Source organism: Calonectris borealis, chromosome W (assembly GCF_964195595.1).
Source record: "Calonectris borealis chromosome W, bCalBor7.hap1.2, whole genome shotgun sequence".
NCBI classification, from domain to species: Eukaryota; Metazoa; Chordata; class Aves; order Procellariiformes; family Procellariidae; genus Calonectris; species Calonectris borealis.
Window position 1 is genome coordinate 23,681,466 of NC_134351.1, and position 16,039 is coordinate 23,697,504.

General features: G+C 37.7%; 1 protein-coding gene across 1 annotated transcript in view; it reads right to left on the reverse strand.

Annotated features, from left to right (window-relative positions):
* Positions 1 to 13,549, reverse strand: part of LOC142074894 (excitatory amino acid transporter 1-like) — a 98,804-nt gene extending 85,255 nt beyond the window's left edge. The window contains exons 1-2 of the mRNA XM_075135856.1: positions 13,425 to 13,549; positions 11,585 to 11,859 (exon numbers count right to left, since the gene is read on the reverse strand). Of these exons, the coding sequence (XP_074991957.1) occupies positions 11,585 to 11,765 (181 nt within the window). The 5' untranslated portion in view covers positions 11,766 to 11,859; positions 13,425 to 13,549. The remainder of the gene's footprint in view (positions 1 to 11,584; positions 11,860 to 13,424) is intronic.
* Between the last annotated feature and the right edge of the window lie 2,490 nt (positions 13,550 to 16,039).

A 16,039-nucleotide genomic window follows, 5' to 3' on the forward strand; every position in this document is an offset into this window, starting at 1 on the left:
GGGCAACCTGTTCCAGTGTCTCACCACCCTCATCGTAAAAAATTTCTTCCTTATATCTAGTCTAAATCTACCCTCTTTTAGTTTAAAACCATTCCCCCTTGTCCTGTCACAACAGGCCCTGCTAAAAAGTTTATCCCCATCTTTCTTATAAGCCCCCTTTAAGTATTGTGTCCTGGTTCCAGGTGGGACAGAGTTTTCTTCCCAGTAGCTGGAGGGGTGCTGTGTTTTGGGTTTGGTATGAGAGGAACATTGATGGCGCATTGATGCTTTGGTTGTTGCTGGGTGGTGCTTGCACCAGGGACTTTTCGGCCTCCCATGCTCTGCCAAGTGCAGGGGAAGCTGGAGGGGGGAAGCATAACCAGGGCGATTGACCCAGCTGGCCAATGGGGTATTCTATACCATGTGACGTCATGCTCAGTATAAAAACTAGGTGGGGGTGGGCCTCTCACGGTTTGCAACACACAGTCAGTGGGTGGTGAGCAGTTGCATTGTGCATTGCCTGCTTTGTATATTCTGTCATTGGTGGTGTTATCATTCTTATTATTACTGTTCTACTTTGTTTTATTTTCATTATTAAACTGCTTTTATCTCAACCTGTGAGTTTTTCTACTTGTGCCCTCCCAATTTTCTCCCCCATCCTACCGGAGGTGGGGGGTGAGCAAGCGGCTGCGTGGTGTTTAGTTGCTGGCTGGGGTTAAACCACAACATATTGAAAGGCTGCAATAAGGTCTCCCTGGAGCCTTCTCTTCTCCAGACTGAATAACCCCAACTCTCTTGGCCTTTCTTCATAGGAGAGGTGTTCCATCCCCCTGATCATTTTCATGGCCCTCCTCTGGACCTGCTCCAACAGGTCCTGTGCTGAGGACTCCAGAACTGGAGAGTACTCCAGGGGGGTCTTACCAGAGCAGAGCAGAGGGGCAGAATCACCTCCCTCGACCTGCTGCCCACACTTCTTTTGATGCAGCCCAGGATACAGTTGGCCTTCTGGGCTGCGAGCACACATTGTTGGCTCATGTCCAGCTTTTCATCCACCAGTACCCCCAAGTCCTTCTTGGCAGGGCTGCTCTCAATCCCTTCATCCCCCAGCCTGTATTGATAGCAGGGGTTGCCCCGACCCAGGTGCAGGACCTTGCACTTGACCTTGTTGAACCTCATGAGGTTCACACAGGCCCACTTCTTGAGCTTGTCCAGGTCCCTCTGGATGGCATCCTGTCTCCCTCAGGTGTGTCGACTGCACCACTCAGCTTGGTGTCATCTGCAAACTTGCTGAGGGTGCTCTAGATCCCACTGTCTATGTCATTGATGAAGATATTAAACAGTACTGGTCCCAATACAGACCCCTGAGGGACACCACTTGTCACCGATCTCCATCTGGACATTGAGCCGTTGACCACTACCCTCTGGATGCGACCATCCAACCAATTCCTCATCCACCGGACAGTCCACCCATCAAATCCATACCTCTCCAGTTTAGAGAGAAGGATGTTGTGGGGGACCGTGTCAAAGGCCTTACAGAGGTCCAGATAGACGACATCTGTAGCTCTTCCCATGTCCACTGATGTAGTCACTCCATCATAGAAGGCCACTAGGCTGGTCAGGCAGGACTTGCCTTTGGTGAAGCCATGCTGGCTGTCTCGAATCACCTCCCTGTCCTCCATGTGCCTCAGCATAGCTTCCAGGAGGATCTGTTCCATGATCTTCCCAGGCACAGAGGTGAGGCTGACAGGTCGGTAGTTCCCAGGGTCCTCCTTTCTACCTTTTTTAAAAATGGGTGCAATGCTTCCCTCTTTCCAGTCACCAGGGACTTCACCTGACTGCCATGACTTTTCAAATATCATGGAGAGTGGCTTGGCAACTATATCAGCCAATTCCCTCAGGAATAGTAGTTTTATGCTATTCACTTTTTTAAGGATATATTAGTTATGGAGCTGTTTATTCTTTTTTCTTTGGTTGTTTTTTTACAAAAAAGTTTGCAAAAAAAAATTCTAGTGGTCTAGCAGAGTATCATAAACTTATATATAATTTCCTAAACTGAATTTGAAAATTAATTTTAAAATCTTCCATGGAGAAAATGAAGAAGTTCTTAACTGTATTACAAAATGCCTTGGTCTCACAATGGTATAAAACTGTTTCACATGATTCTTTGTGTTGCATACATGAAATAAGTTGCACACCTATACATGTGTTTAAAACACCACATCAGTAAAAAAACAAAAAGTACCATAACTCTTAGAAGATGAGAGATGGGGCTTTACCCACATCTAAGTGCTCATTCAAGAACTTTAGAGAAGTTTAAGTCTATCCTCCTCCTTGGACTACTTAGAAGAATTAGATAAAAAAATTTAATAGAGAAGGATTGTTTTTTTCACTACTTCAAATAATTGATAATTTTAAGAGAATAAAGAAGCTCCTAAAATTGGCATGACGTTTTTAAGTGAACAATAGCAGCAGTTTTGTTAAACAAGTGAAGTCTCAATTTTTAAAATTAATCCTTATGAGCTTCTGTTCTCTATTTTATTTCAGAAACACACAGGAATTAAGACCACACCATTATTTGGAGTTAATATTTTTTTAAATGTCAATGCCCTCTACTGTATTTTCATGCAGAAAGTAGAAAATCTAGCAGTTTTACTTTTTAATTGATCAGAAATCATTCAAGGATATTGCAAGAGAAAATTACTAGTTGGAATATTAATGACAGTGCAAGAGCTGCCTTTTCCATATTAGTGCTCGCCATTTCAAACAGAACACACCAATAAGAGTTAAATACACTTCTGCTTTTTACCAGTAAATCTCAAAACACTGGTAAATGAGGTCTGTATCAATATCCTTTTCTTTAATAGATGAGGTACAGACTTACTGTTTCTTTTCCAGCAGGAAATAGAGAACTTCATAATAACTGGAAAAGATTACCTTAAACTAGGTAGAATGATGCACTAAAATATCAGTTAGTAGCACTGTTAATAGTGCTCTTTCAGAAGCCTTGTAACCAGCAAGCAAATAACATTTTGTTCTATAACAGAAATTGGGCTAGAGCCAGTAAGAGAATCGGACTCCTACCAGTTTAATGGGACATTGTATATTTTTGTTAGCTGCACAGCCTTTTCATTCTTATGTTCCTGCAGAGCTCTGGAATGAATGCTTTTGTTCTTTGGGTCATTTGTTTCTGCTCTATTTACCATTTTGTTCTGACACCTTTTCTTCTAACAACCAGTTTCAGATAAGGCCGCAACTGTATTTAATTGAGACAAACAGGTAAATAACTTCTCTAGTGATAATAAATACTTCAAGTTGCGGACAAAATCACAATTGTTCTTAATCTCTTTCTTTGCTCGCCACAAGAACCACAGACTCACCAATTCACTTGCATGCTTTTGATTTTGATCTTAATTTTTTTTTCATAATTTTATCTTGGACCTTCCCTCACCCTCACCTCCCCTTATATATCACCCACTTCTTCCTTGCTTTCTGTTTTTCCTTATATTCTCTTTGAACCATTTTGATGAACCTAAATATGCCTATGCCAGAACTGTTTGGGTCATGGAACATAACTCATGTGGCAGACTGTTAAAAGATTTTAAAGATTCTTTTTTATCCAGTATTTTCCTGACACATGCAAGCAACCTGGACAGACTGAGAGGAAGGATTTCCCGTTGTAGAATACAAGACTCTTGCCATATCAGTTGTAAGTATTACTGGAATCCTTTATTTATGTTTGATTTATGATTCAGTGAATTCTTTTGATAAGGAATTCAGGTTCATGACTAAAATTCATGGAATCATGTTACCATCTTTTTAAAAAGACAGCTAGGATGCTTTCAGTCCCTAGCTGTTTGATTTTGTTAGTTGAGCCACTTCATCCCTAAAAACCTCAATATGACTAAATAGATGGAACCTTCCATCTATTTAGTTTACTGGTCAACAGTGTCTTTCAACACATGAATTTTAAAAAGTGTTTTATTTCAGTTGATTAAAAAGAGGTCTGATGTAAGCCTTTTCATTGCCTAACTTTTTGTGAGTTAAGTCGTTTGAAGGATACAGTGGGTGGTCTGTGATTCTGAAAATGTTGTAGCATAGAGGATTAATTTAGATGTAGCCTCCATATAGGTTATGATAACTCTCTTCTCGCTGTTAGGCATTATTCAGAATGGCAGAATTTCCCTATCTTAAAGGTCACAAAAATAGCAAAGGGAAACTGGCACCTGAAACAACACTTAATTACATAGTAAGTACCTGAGTCCAAATTGTGACCTTCAGAGTACCTCTAGATAAAAAAGCTTAGTTGTGGAAAATCTATAAAGTTAATGGGCACTTCTCCATTTGTTTTGGAAGACCCCTCACTTCTCACCATTCTGCTTGTGTTTTTCTCAGAATTGCCATGACCTAAACATCTATTTGCCTATTTCCATGCTAAGTCCTGGGGATCTAGAAACTGAGCACGTTTGACACACCCATGCAGAGAATCACCAGGATTTTGGATGCCCTGTGTTCCTGTTCTTGCTCCAAGGATTATTTCACAACCTGGGGCTCCCTGTTATAGATGAGTGTTTTAGCCATTAGGTAAAACATCATGCCATCTTTTGCTCTCGACATATGTATTTGCCTTTAGAAGTCTTGCATTTCCTTCTGCCTGAGGATACAACTTTGAAAGGAATGGTGGAATTGCATCCTCCTGTAACTTGCCTTTTGAAAGGAAAAGAGTGACCCAATTCCTCAAGCACTGCTGACACCAGTCTCAAGGTGAGGGCTCTTGTGCTTCTGGATCTTCACTGGGTGGAAGTATCTGGCATGGTCCTGACTCACTCAGAAAGGAGTGGGAGTAGGAATATAATCCTGTTTATTTTTTTTTCTCCTGGCAATTTTTAGGCAGTTACATGCTTAGTTTGTGGACTTGTGGGGTTACCCTTTTGAGTCTCCTAGCTCTTGCCCATGCACTAAAAAGACACCCAGCTCTGAGATTTGGATTCGATATGCATCTTCCTTTGCTTACATTTTAGGCTTTGAAGGACTAGACTGTACATCCATGTTTGTTTAATGTATGTATTCCCAAGTTAAAATCATTTGAAAGACATCAAAATGTATGCAGTAGTCTTATTTATCAACTGCCTTTGCTTAGTACTCCCAGGAATTCCCTGCTATATTAATACAAAGGCAATTTTAGTCTTTTTTTAATTTAGTCCTTGTGGATGGTAAAAACAGAGCATTTACTAGAGCCATTTTGAGGGAGCAGCTTAAGCCTCATCTTTTATAGACTTTTTTTGAATAAATAAATTTTCAGTTATGCCGAGTTACAGTAAATGGTGAAAACCAAGCACACATTTTATAACTGTCAAGCTGATTTCCATTTATTATCTTCTATCCATGCCAAAAGAAAGTATGTAGACTTGTCAAATTTCAAGCAAGAAAATGCATTTCTTCAATTTACAGAACTGAACAAAATTCAAAAGGTGAATATAATTACTGCTAAGAGAAAGGACATGGGAAGTCAACTACAGAATATGGGTAACAGTAACACTTTGTTATCCTGATTCTCCTGTTATCCTTCTGGTTTTCTTTGCCTCTTTTCCTGCTTTTAACTGTTTTCCTCTTCACTGTTGTACAGTTCACTGGACCTATTATTTTCTTCTTTTGTTCAAAAATGCCTTATAAAATCTATCATCAAAATAAACTTCTTTTGTATAGCTATGTTGTAACATATTTTTTGTTTGCATGATTGCCATATTCTACTAGCATTCAGGAAAATTTCTTGTAAAATCTCTTAGGAACCACATAAACATCCTAAATATCTCATTCCACCCAGGATAGCCTTGAAATCTGCTTTGTAAGAAGTGGTATTGCATAAATAAATTTAAATTTAATTTCTAGAGAGAGTTTTGAGAAGCTCACCAGTGCCTACATTTTCACAAGCTGTATGAAGAGTGCAGTGAATGTATGTTTCTCTGAATTCTTTTATGACCGCTCAGAAATGTTACTTTCTAGCACCACTTTGCAAGTCTACTGATTTGACAATTTAGAGCAAATAAGGTAGTAAGGTTGTATTTAGCACATTTTGTACCTTTATTGTGTATATATGCATAGCTACTATCTCCAGAATGCACAATTGTGATTCACAAAGTAGCCAACTGTATTGTTGTTACTCTATGCCACGCACAGCAGTTCAACAACCACTGCTGTTTCATTTCAGTAACACCAGAGTGTACGATAAGAAATTAGGATTGTGATAATAAATTATCATCATTTTATTTTGAAAGTAACTGCTAAACTAGCATACTGTTTATATTTCACAGTCTGACTTTTATTACTGGCTACTTAATAGCAGAATTAAAGTTCTTTGTATTTCTATACTTTTTCTCCTTTTCGAGAAGGATCATCTCCTTTGAATTTTTAACTGTTACTCTGGACCTTACAGTGTCTGTTTAAATTTTTTCCCAAAAATTATAAATATTTCTTAACTTCAAATAGAATTAAGGTTTTGCTTAGCAATGTTTTCAAGATATTACTTAGGAAGGTTTTGTCACTTGGTGAGAAAGAGCAGTTGTGCTGAGCAGGTTCTTTAGGAGAGCATTGGGACAGAGGCAGCTTCTGAGTTCAGCATAAATAGAATTAATTTATCCTGGCTGTCCCTAAACTGTCTTGATTTTCTTGTATATATCTTAACCTTTTGTCTGGTATCACATTTCTCTTTTTATGTTTTACCGTATTTTCTCACCTAGGACTCACCTCCCACAGCTGTTTCTCCTATAGTGATGAATCTTTGCTTTATTCTCATGCAAATTTTACCAAGGCTGCCTTAGGCACTGTCACCGTGTTCATTGTCAGTGTGTAATGGCGTCAAATACCCTTCTCTGGGTATGTCAGCCTCGGTCTTCAGTGGATACAGAGGATCTGCCAGTAGCAGAAAAGATGTTGCTTCAATAGATAAGAGACTGTCTTTTTTGTGGGCGTTATCCAGGGTTCTGTCTACCTGTGTATCACAGACTTGTACCTCTTTGGAGTAATTTTAACTTACTGTTCAGACCAGCAGTGTGTTGAGATAGGAGAATCTGCTACTCTGCACAGCTTTTCACTGTTCAGATATTTTAGGTTGTGGATGGGTTTTTTTGTTTTGGGTTTTTTTTTTGTTTTGTTTTGTTTTGTTTTGTTTTTTTCTTCTGTATTATGAAGGAGCATCTGCAAGCTTCATTTAACTCTCTGCTTTTTCAGGGACATAGGGACATTAGTAATGCCTTCATCTCTCCTCCTGTCTTCTTCCTGTACTTTTAACTAGGTTTTTTTATAAGGATGTTGGAAAGTTTTGGGATGTTTGGACAGTTTTGTTATGGTGCATGCTGTTGTTGTAGAACAGAATTTGTATGGGCCTGTCTACATTTTACATCTATTGTGAGATTGCCTGCAATTACAGAGGACTGGGTTCCATGACACAGCCAGTCTTGCACTCCCTTCAGTGGACAGGTAGACAGAAACCAGAACTGGATCCATCTCTGTCCCCCTTGAATGTCCCAGTGGACAACTGTAGCATATAACTTTGGCAGTGTAAAGAGGATTTTAGCTAACAATTTGGAGCTATGATGGCTTCTTAACTATGCAGAAATTGCTTTTTATAGTACTTGCTCCACAACCTCTCTACTTCCCTGAGCTGATAGGGATCAACATCAAATACGAAGGAACAATGAAGAGATTTACAGTTCTTTGGTTGAAATGATGCAGATGGTTAGGAACACCTTGTGAATAGGCCGACCTGACACACAGTAGATAAAAAGGCCTTGAAACTTAGTATTCTAGATAAGGAGGCCAACCTTGTATCTTGAGTAGAATAGATAAGAGGGTGGTGCTGGTGAGAATTGCACTAATTAAGCCAGGAGCTAAAACTAAGCATGCGTGAAGACTGAGACTTTTGCATATGTTAATGAATTCCGGGAAATGTAATGAATATGTATACTCTAACTGTATATAACTTCTATGGTTAAGTGATTTGGCACGCACACTAGGTGGAGCGATCCCCTGTGCGTCCAGCGCTGCAATAAAGAATACCTGCTTTCTAAAACTCCAAATTGAGTCTTGGAGAGTTTGTCAGGAACTTCTTCGTTTCAGAGCCCATCAATTAAAACAGTATTTCTCCGTGAACAGCTTCTCAGGGTCTCTGCTCAGCAGCTCTGTGTGTCTCGATCTTTCCTTCAGTACAAGTTCAGAATCCACAGGAGATTCTTTGGCATTTAGGAGTCCTGCCAGAGTAGTCTGGACTCCTGTGGCGTTTTTGGAAAATGGGAGGTAGGTAGCAGAGAATGAAGACAGTCTACTGAAGGAAGGGTATCTGAAAGGAAGGCATTTTCAGGACAGGATGATGAAGCTAAGTAGTGTGGGAGAGAGGGCAGTGCCTGAGATTTTGCCAGTAATTTGGCTAGCACTTCAAAGTTTGTAAGACTTCTTGCAGATTTTCCATGAGCCACCAGGACCTTTAGCCTACCTGGTCATCGTGACACTCTGAATTCACCAATGGTCAGCTTCCCAAATTTGCCTCACATAATTGTTCTCATCTATTGGCTCTTGCCAAAATCCACTGCAAATAACTAATTTAATATTTCTAGGTGTGCCAGCAGAATCTGAAACACTTCGTCATAACTCACTCACTGACCATGCTTTTCTCAAAGTTTCTCAAAGGGCTTGAAAGCAGTTTAAATTTCACTAAAAATAGCAACAACAATGATAAGGATGATGTGTAGACAGACCCTAACTATGCAAAATGTGAAGTCAGAAGGACCTTTCTTGAGGTTTTGGGGAAATAGAGAATAGTGCGTAAGCAATTCTCAACATGAGTTATAACTTCTGGCATCTTTATAATTAGGTTTTTAAAGATTAATTGCTTTTATGTTGCAGCAGCTAGTGAATTCAGTTTAGAATTCAGTTCAGAATCAGAGTAACAGCAGAAGTTAGGGTAAACAGCTATATTTCTCCTTATCATGTGAATGCCAGAAAATCTCTGCTCTGCTTGCAAAATATCAGTATGCAAAACAAATGCATGTTGCAGCTACCCACTTCATAACAAAGTGCATGTTTCCACAAACTCATCTGACAAACTCAAGTTCCTGTTATAAACTACAATCCTGAAACTGGGCTAAGACGTATGATCCTATCCACTTAACCTCTACCAGCATCAATCCTGTTCAGCAAAGAAGTTGGAAATTCTCCATTACATAGGCTTTTTCATGTCAGTCCCTTGACAAAAGAGGCCTGAAATAACTGTTTCTGAAGAAATGTTGTGCTCTTTAAAGCTAAAATTTTGCTTTTCCTGAGTTTAGTCTTTACGAAAATTGCTGGACCAACAGCCCTAAAAACTGATATCATCTGTCTGTTTAGATTTAAGAGAGCATTAAGCATCGTTTCTTGTAAATGATTCAACCCTGGCCTGAGTATAGTTTGGTTTCCACCTACATTCACATCGAGGCATCTCTGATGAGACAGACAGTGGTGCTAATTGGTGGGTTGATTTTGCAATGTTGATTACTGTCTTTTAGGAAAGGGATCAAGCCCACCATCTGATTTTCCACAGATCACCAAACAACTGAGAGATGATAACAATTTAGTCCTTGCCAAACTAGACAGATGCAGTTCAACCACTGAGTGTTTTCCAAACTCTTTACCCAACTCTTCCCTGCTTCTTCCCTATTTCCACAACAGAAAAAAACTGTCAAAAAAACAAGTTTTACCTTTTTATGAGCTACCAAGTGTGAATTTGTTGTTCTAATCATATATATACCGTAAAATTGCACCACAAATAACAAATGTGAGAAAATTTTGAATATTCCATCATAGTAATGAGAAGACTTTTTTCCAGATATTATACCAGATATGTCTATAGGTTCATGAGCAGAATTTGAGCAGCCGGTTCATCCTAGGCTGTACATTTTCATCAGTTCTCCAACTTGTGTTCCAGCCTTACTGGCACTCTGCCATTGCTGTAGGTGGTAGTGGAGCTGTGGTCAGATGTTTGTCACTAGTCATCTAAAGCTAATTGGAACATACAATAACAGTAAAAACACTTGTCCAGCCTACATTTCTGTTCTCACATTGCCAAATTTATGGGAGTCACACAAGCTAGATGACAGTGAAAAAATTGCAAGAGTGCTTTGGTCTTGTGCAGTATAGACAGGTGACAATCTAAGAATTGCATTCCTTTGAGATTGGACAGTGTTTCAAAACCTGCTTAGTTTGTTCTGCCTTTCCTGACCATTGTAGATAAAATGCCTAAATTTTTTACCCCTGATATTAATATTTTTTTGCATTGAACAAATTCTTATTTAGTAATTAAAAGCACTTGTGATCAAATACTGTTGATAAATATGAGAGAATGACATTTCTGTTACAGCAACAAAGTACTTTATTTTACCCATATGAAAATTAATGGTCTCCCAGAAAAAGACCATCAAACCTAAAATTAATTTAAAATAACCCTGCAGATGTGATATCAAGCAACAATAATGGTAAAGCCCTAAAATTTTAATTCCTAAAAAAGTTGTAGAAACATAGTAAGCAGATTTATGCGGAACAGCATCATCAAGGACATTAGGGCCTATGTAGGTGTAGGATATATACTCCTGTCTTTAAGTGCTAACATTTGGGTTTTGATTAGCAGATTCACAGTTTTATATTTTAAACTAATTAGAAAATTAAAATGAAAACAGTACAGTAAAACCATAATGTTCTTGCTCACACTATAAGGAATGGTATTTCATGAAACATCTGGTGTCATTTAGAAAATTAATCTGTAGTTAAAGGAAGATTACCAAAAGTGATCACATCATAATTATATAAAGGAAATTTTGTTTAAAAAAAATGTATGTTTTTCTCAGAAGATTCTCTTTCTAATGTAAATTCAAAATGTGTAGCTATATTTTAAATTAACATTTTGGTGCATTCCAAATCTAAATGCTGTTTGATGTTCTGGATTCCTTCCATACACTCTAAAAAGGCATTTAATTGGGTGCTATCTTGCAGTCCTTTGAACAAGTTTCATTTCCATTGTTGCCCCAATTGCATCTGAAAGATGCATGTGTAAGATTGTGAGCAACTGAGAGAACATAAGCTTGTACTTAGGTTTGATTGTTTTGCATTTATCAAGGGAAAACTGAAAAGATTGAGGCTCTAATATATACCTTTGCTTAGAAATGTCACCCTTTCATTTTAATTTCATTCATTGAGGACTTCTGTTTGTCATTGCAAGGTGTTAATTTTGGGTAGATTAGGTAAATAAAAGTTATATCCTGAGAATTTTGCTGCAGCTGGTTTTGGTAGAAAAAGATTTAATTGAGAACATTCAATTCAGTTATTGTACCTGATTCTTTAAGACAAGAATCCATAAAACAGCTGCTTTCTTTCACCAATTTTCTCCTTAGGAATACTAGAATAATTAAAATGGCTCTTCCCAAAACTTCAACATGCAGCTGTCAAAGCCAAAACTCTCCAAGCCAGAACATTCTTATCATTGCAGAAGAATTTGGGATCTCATTTGTAATGCAAATCGCCCTGACAAATAGTCATTGTCAAATGCATTGGAGAACAGAATATTCCTATTGAAGAAATTACTCACCAAGAATCACAGCAACAACGGTGAAGAGCACAAAGGCATTCCTCAATAAATAACTTTTAACATCATCCTTTGTTATGCTCTGCACTTTTTTTTTTGCCAAAAGTGTACGTTTCTGGACTCCTTGTTGAAAGCGTTCCATCCTACTTCCAGTTTTTGGATCTTCTGTGTTACCTTTAGTCATCTGTCTTGCAGAAAGTTTTCTCTTACAATTAACTTCTGTCAATATCCCTTCAGAAAAGTGGAAGATCCTTTTCTGTGGGAAGTACTGAAGAAACCTGTACGACAAGAAATATCAAATATTGCAATAAAATTTTAGAGGAATGATTGGCCATATGTTTACATGGAAGCAAATATTCTTCATGTTTCAGTAAAATTTATATTATTTGTAATATCTAAGTTGTTGATTGCAGTTTTTGATGAATAGCCTCAATGACCGTTAGAAGAACTCTTTGAAAGAAGGATTATATGGACTGATCAGATATATGTCCTGTGTAATTTGCTGTCATGCTGTAAAACCCAGGAGTAATTTTTTTTGCAGTTGCTAGAGATATGCTAATATAAAATTGGTACAATTCATAGAAGCATAAGGTGCTATAATATTTAAAACTATGTCAGGCTTGCTTTTCATCTGTTTAGCAGGCCCATGTTATCTGAAAAAAATTCTAGCTCACCTTCGCATTAACCATTGGAGAGAAATATTTTGCTTGAACTGGAAAGTTTAAAACATTCTGCATTTCAGATGTTTTAAAATGGTTGAATGCATTGGCTGAATTCCTCCTTTTCACATGGCAAAACACATCAGGAATAGTTTATTTATCCCTCAACCACTATTTAGATTTCTGCTTGACAATTTTATGTTGATAACATTCATCTTTGAAGTCTATAAATTATTCAGAGCACATCTGTAAAACATCAGAAGTTTTATCCCATTTAGCTTGTCACTTCAGACTGTAATACAAGTTCACATTGCAAAGTAATGCTTAGCTTGGTCTGACAGCAATTATGGGGATATAATCTGATTTTAAGAAATCAACCTTAAAGTGTTTTAATATTAAAAATCCTTCATTATGACATTATTTTTCATTTTAAAAAGAAATTTTTTTTGTGGCTGCATGGTATGAATTTATTTAATAACGGAATATGTACAAAGGTGTTTTCCAGACTGAGAATCCTGTTTTCTGAAGTGTTATTTAATACACCAGCATGTTTTTATGAAGAAATTAGAAATTCATAAATGGATAGAGTTAGTTGCTTCCACTGAAATCACTCTCCATTTATACACAGTCCAACTCTAACATCTTACTTTTAATAAATCTAGTGCCTAAATACCTTTTTTTAGGAAGCACTTAAAATATAAATACACAAGGTTTTCAAACAGCATGTTTTAGAGGAAATACCATGTTGTAACAAATTTATTTTGATGGGATTTGATCTCTGCTTTTACCATATGTTTGTAGATTGGCACTTTAGTGCAACATTTTCTCTGAATTTTAACAGAATGATATGTGCTTTGCTTCTTTAGAGAGTGAAAACATTCGTAGACTGAGCTAGATATTTAAATTAGTAAGTATTCTAGCTTGGACATGATTACTGTGTGCAAGAAGGATTTTTTTCAGAACAATTAATTTTCAATATTTTGTAAAAAACCAGATTCACTCACAGTGCTTTTTCTTTCCAAGATGATTAATGCAGCTAATCTGTTCTTTATAACTTGCATTAAGATCAAGAAAGAACATGGGTACAGCCAAAAAGATCATTACATTAAGTAACATACAAAGGAAGAGAGTGAAAAATTAAGACTCCATACTCAAAACACCACCAAGTGAAATGTTCGGCTCACCTTTTCAGATCTTCAGTACTCTAAGAACACGGTGGTGGCAGTTAAGGTAGGGGTTTCCCAGCAAATACAACAGAGCTGCAGAGTTGAGCGAGCGGGAGACAGAGAAAACTAACAATCTCCATATGCTCTGGAATACAGCAATTTACTATCACTGTAACTTAAGGAAAGGGGAGGAGACTGTTAGCCCAACTCTGAAAAAAAAAAACCACATCAGAAGAGAGAGGAAAGCTGAGCTTCTGGAATATTGATTAGTCTTGGCACAGTGAAAGCAGGGTCACTTTCTTTGTTTTTCCTTTTAGACCACTTTCACGCTTTGTCAGTTCAGCTTCATTAGAAATGCAAAATCAGAACCCAGGAAGAATTGAAGGATGGTGCACACACACAGAACAGGGGAGACTGGAACACTTCTTCATTAGATATTCCAGACTGGAAATCTGAAAAGCCTAAACATAATTATATAACACTATTCCTGTACTTTTTAAAATAAATGGTAAAATATGTGAGCATGCTAGTTTGTTCTAAAAAGAGACATGGTGTGAGTCTATCATGTGTTTTGTAATTCTTAAAGACAGTTAATGAACTACTCTTCCCAGGGTGGGGAACCAGACATATCTTTCAGAAGCAACTGGAGCATTATCAAGAAAAAAGAAAAACATAATCAGCTATAATTCTTCGTATGTTTCTTGTAGATATTCAAAACACATGATGAGACTTGCCTCTTGTTTAGCAATTTAAACTCACTGGTACTAAGCCCCATTCAGCCTGTTTCAATAGCATGGAATGAATGATAAAGGGAAAAGCAAAAAACATCCACTTTTGAGAAATAAGTGGCCTTCAGTTTTTTTAGCATTTAAAAGTTTGCACTATTGAAAAGATATTTGCAGAGAGAGTCAGGGGAATTCCCAAAGACCTTCTTTCACTTTTTAGAGGAACATTTTTGTTTTAAATTTTGGTAAAGTCAGTTTAAAATATTCAATAATTATATTTCAGTGCATCTTTAATGAGATTTTTAAGTGTATTTTCTTATAAGATGGACAAATATTGTAAATGGAAATTTAAATAAATGTATGCTAAACACATAATTAAGAAGTTTGTTTATAGATGATGTGGCTTTTAATGTTTTTTTCCTGCAAAGCCATTTTAAGTATACAAAAATAATCTTATGTACTAGACACACGAAAAATAGTTAGGTACAAAATAAAATTAAGAGCAGTGTTACTTCCATGCAATCACATTAATGGTTTTGCTAAAGTGTTTTCTAATTTAAATGTGTTTCAAATAATGATGTATAACGTAGAGAAAAATAATCTTAAAGTATAATGCAAACTTGCTTGTGATTAATGTAGGTTTGCATTTGGATTGAGAACCACAGAATCTTGATCTTAGGTATCTAACTCAAGAAAGTAAGTAAACATCTGAATTAACTTATTTATTATTCATTTACTTAAAAAAAGCAAGAAAAATTGTTGACCGCTTGTGTTGCAATGTCTATCTCATTCTTATTTTTCATGGTGCGGTTTTTAAATACTTTCACCATTTTGCCTGGAGATGGGAATTGACCTCTCAACTGACCTTTGGCTTTTAGTGATCTGCTTGTTTGATGTTACTTTTTGGAGTATGGCATGCTTTCTGTGAAACCTCCCAGATAAGGACTTCATTCTGCCCTCTGTTCATATGAATAGTAATGTTCCAGTTGCCTTAATAGGACAGGGGTCAGGGCCCAAATGAGGTGATCCAAAACTATGTCATCATTTTATGCTTTCATTAATAATGGAGTCTATGAGAAATGAGGATAATGCTGTGAGAGAATTGTCTATTCAGCGAGATAAAATGAAAATAGGCAATAAGCAGCCGTACAGCTTAGCTTAACTTCAGCAGTGATACTTTTACTATTAGCTCTCAGTGAGCATGTCCTGGTTCCGGCTGGGACAGAGTTAACTTTCTTCCCAGTAGCTTGGGGGGTGTGCTGTGTTTTGGGTTTGGTATGAGAGGAGTGTTGATGGCCCATTGATGCTTTGGTTTTTGCTGGGAGGTGCTTGCACCGGGGACTTTTGGTTTCTCTTTTCGGCCTCCCATGCCCTGCCACGTGCAGGGGAAGCTGGGGGGAGGGGGAGCAGAGCCGGGATGGTTGACCCAGCTGGCCAATGGGGTATTCTATACCATGTGACATCATGCTCAGTATAAAAACCAGGGGTGTGGGGGGGGGGCTCGCCCCCCGGTTTGTGACATGCAGTCGGCGGTCGGTGAGCAGTTGCATTGTGCATTGCCTGCTTTGTATATTCTGTTATTGTCGTTGTTCTCATTGTTATTATTACTGTTCTACTTAGTTTTATTTCAATTATTAAACTGTTTTTATCTCAACCTGGGAGTTTTCCTACTTGTGCCTTCCCGATTCTCTCCCACATCTCACCGGAGGAGGGGGGTGAGCGAGTGGCTGCGTGGGGTTTAGTTGCTGGCTGGGGTTAAACCACGACAGTCCTTTTTGGCGCCCAACGTGGGGCAGCGAAGGGTTGAGATAACAACAGATTAATTAGAGCATATTAAGGAATTTGTATCTGTTAACATATTAATTTGTTCTGCACCATGCTCTTGTTTTTACTGTACCTGTTAAAGAT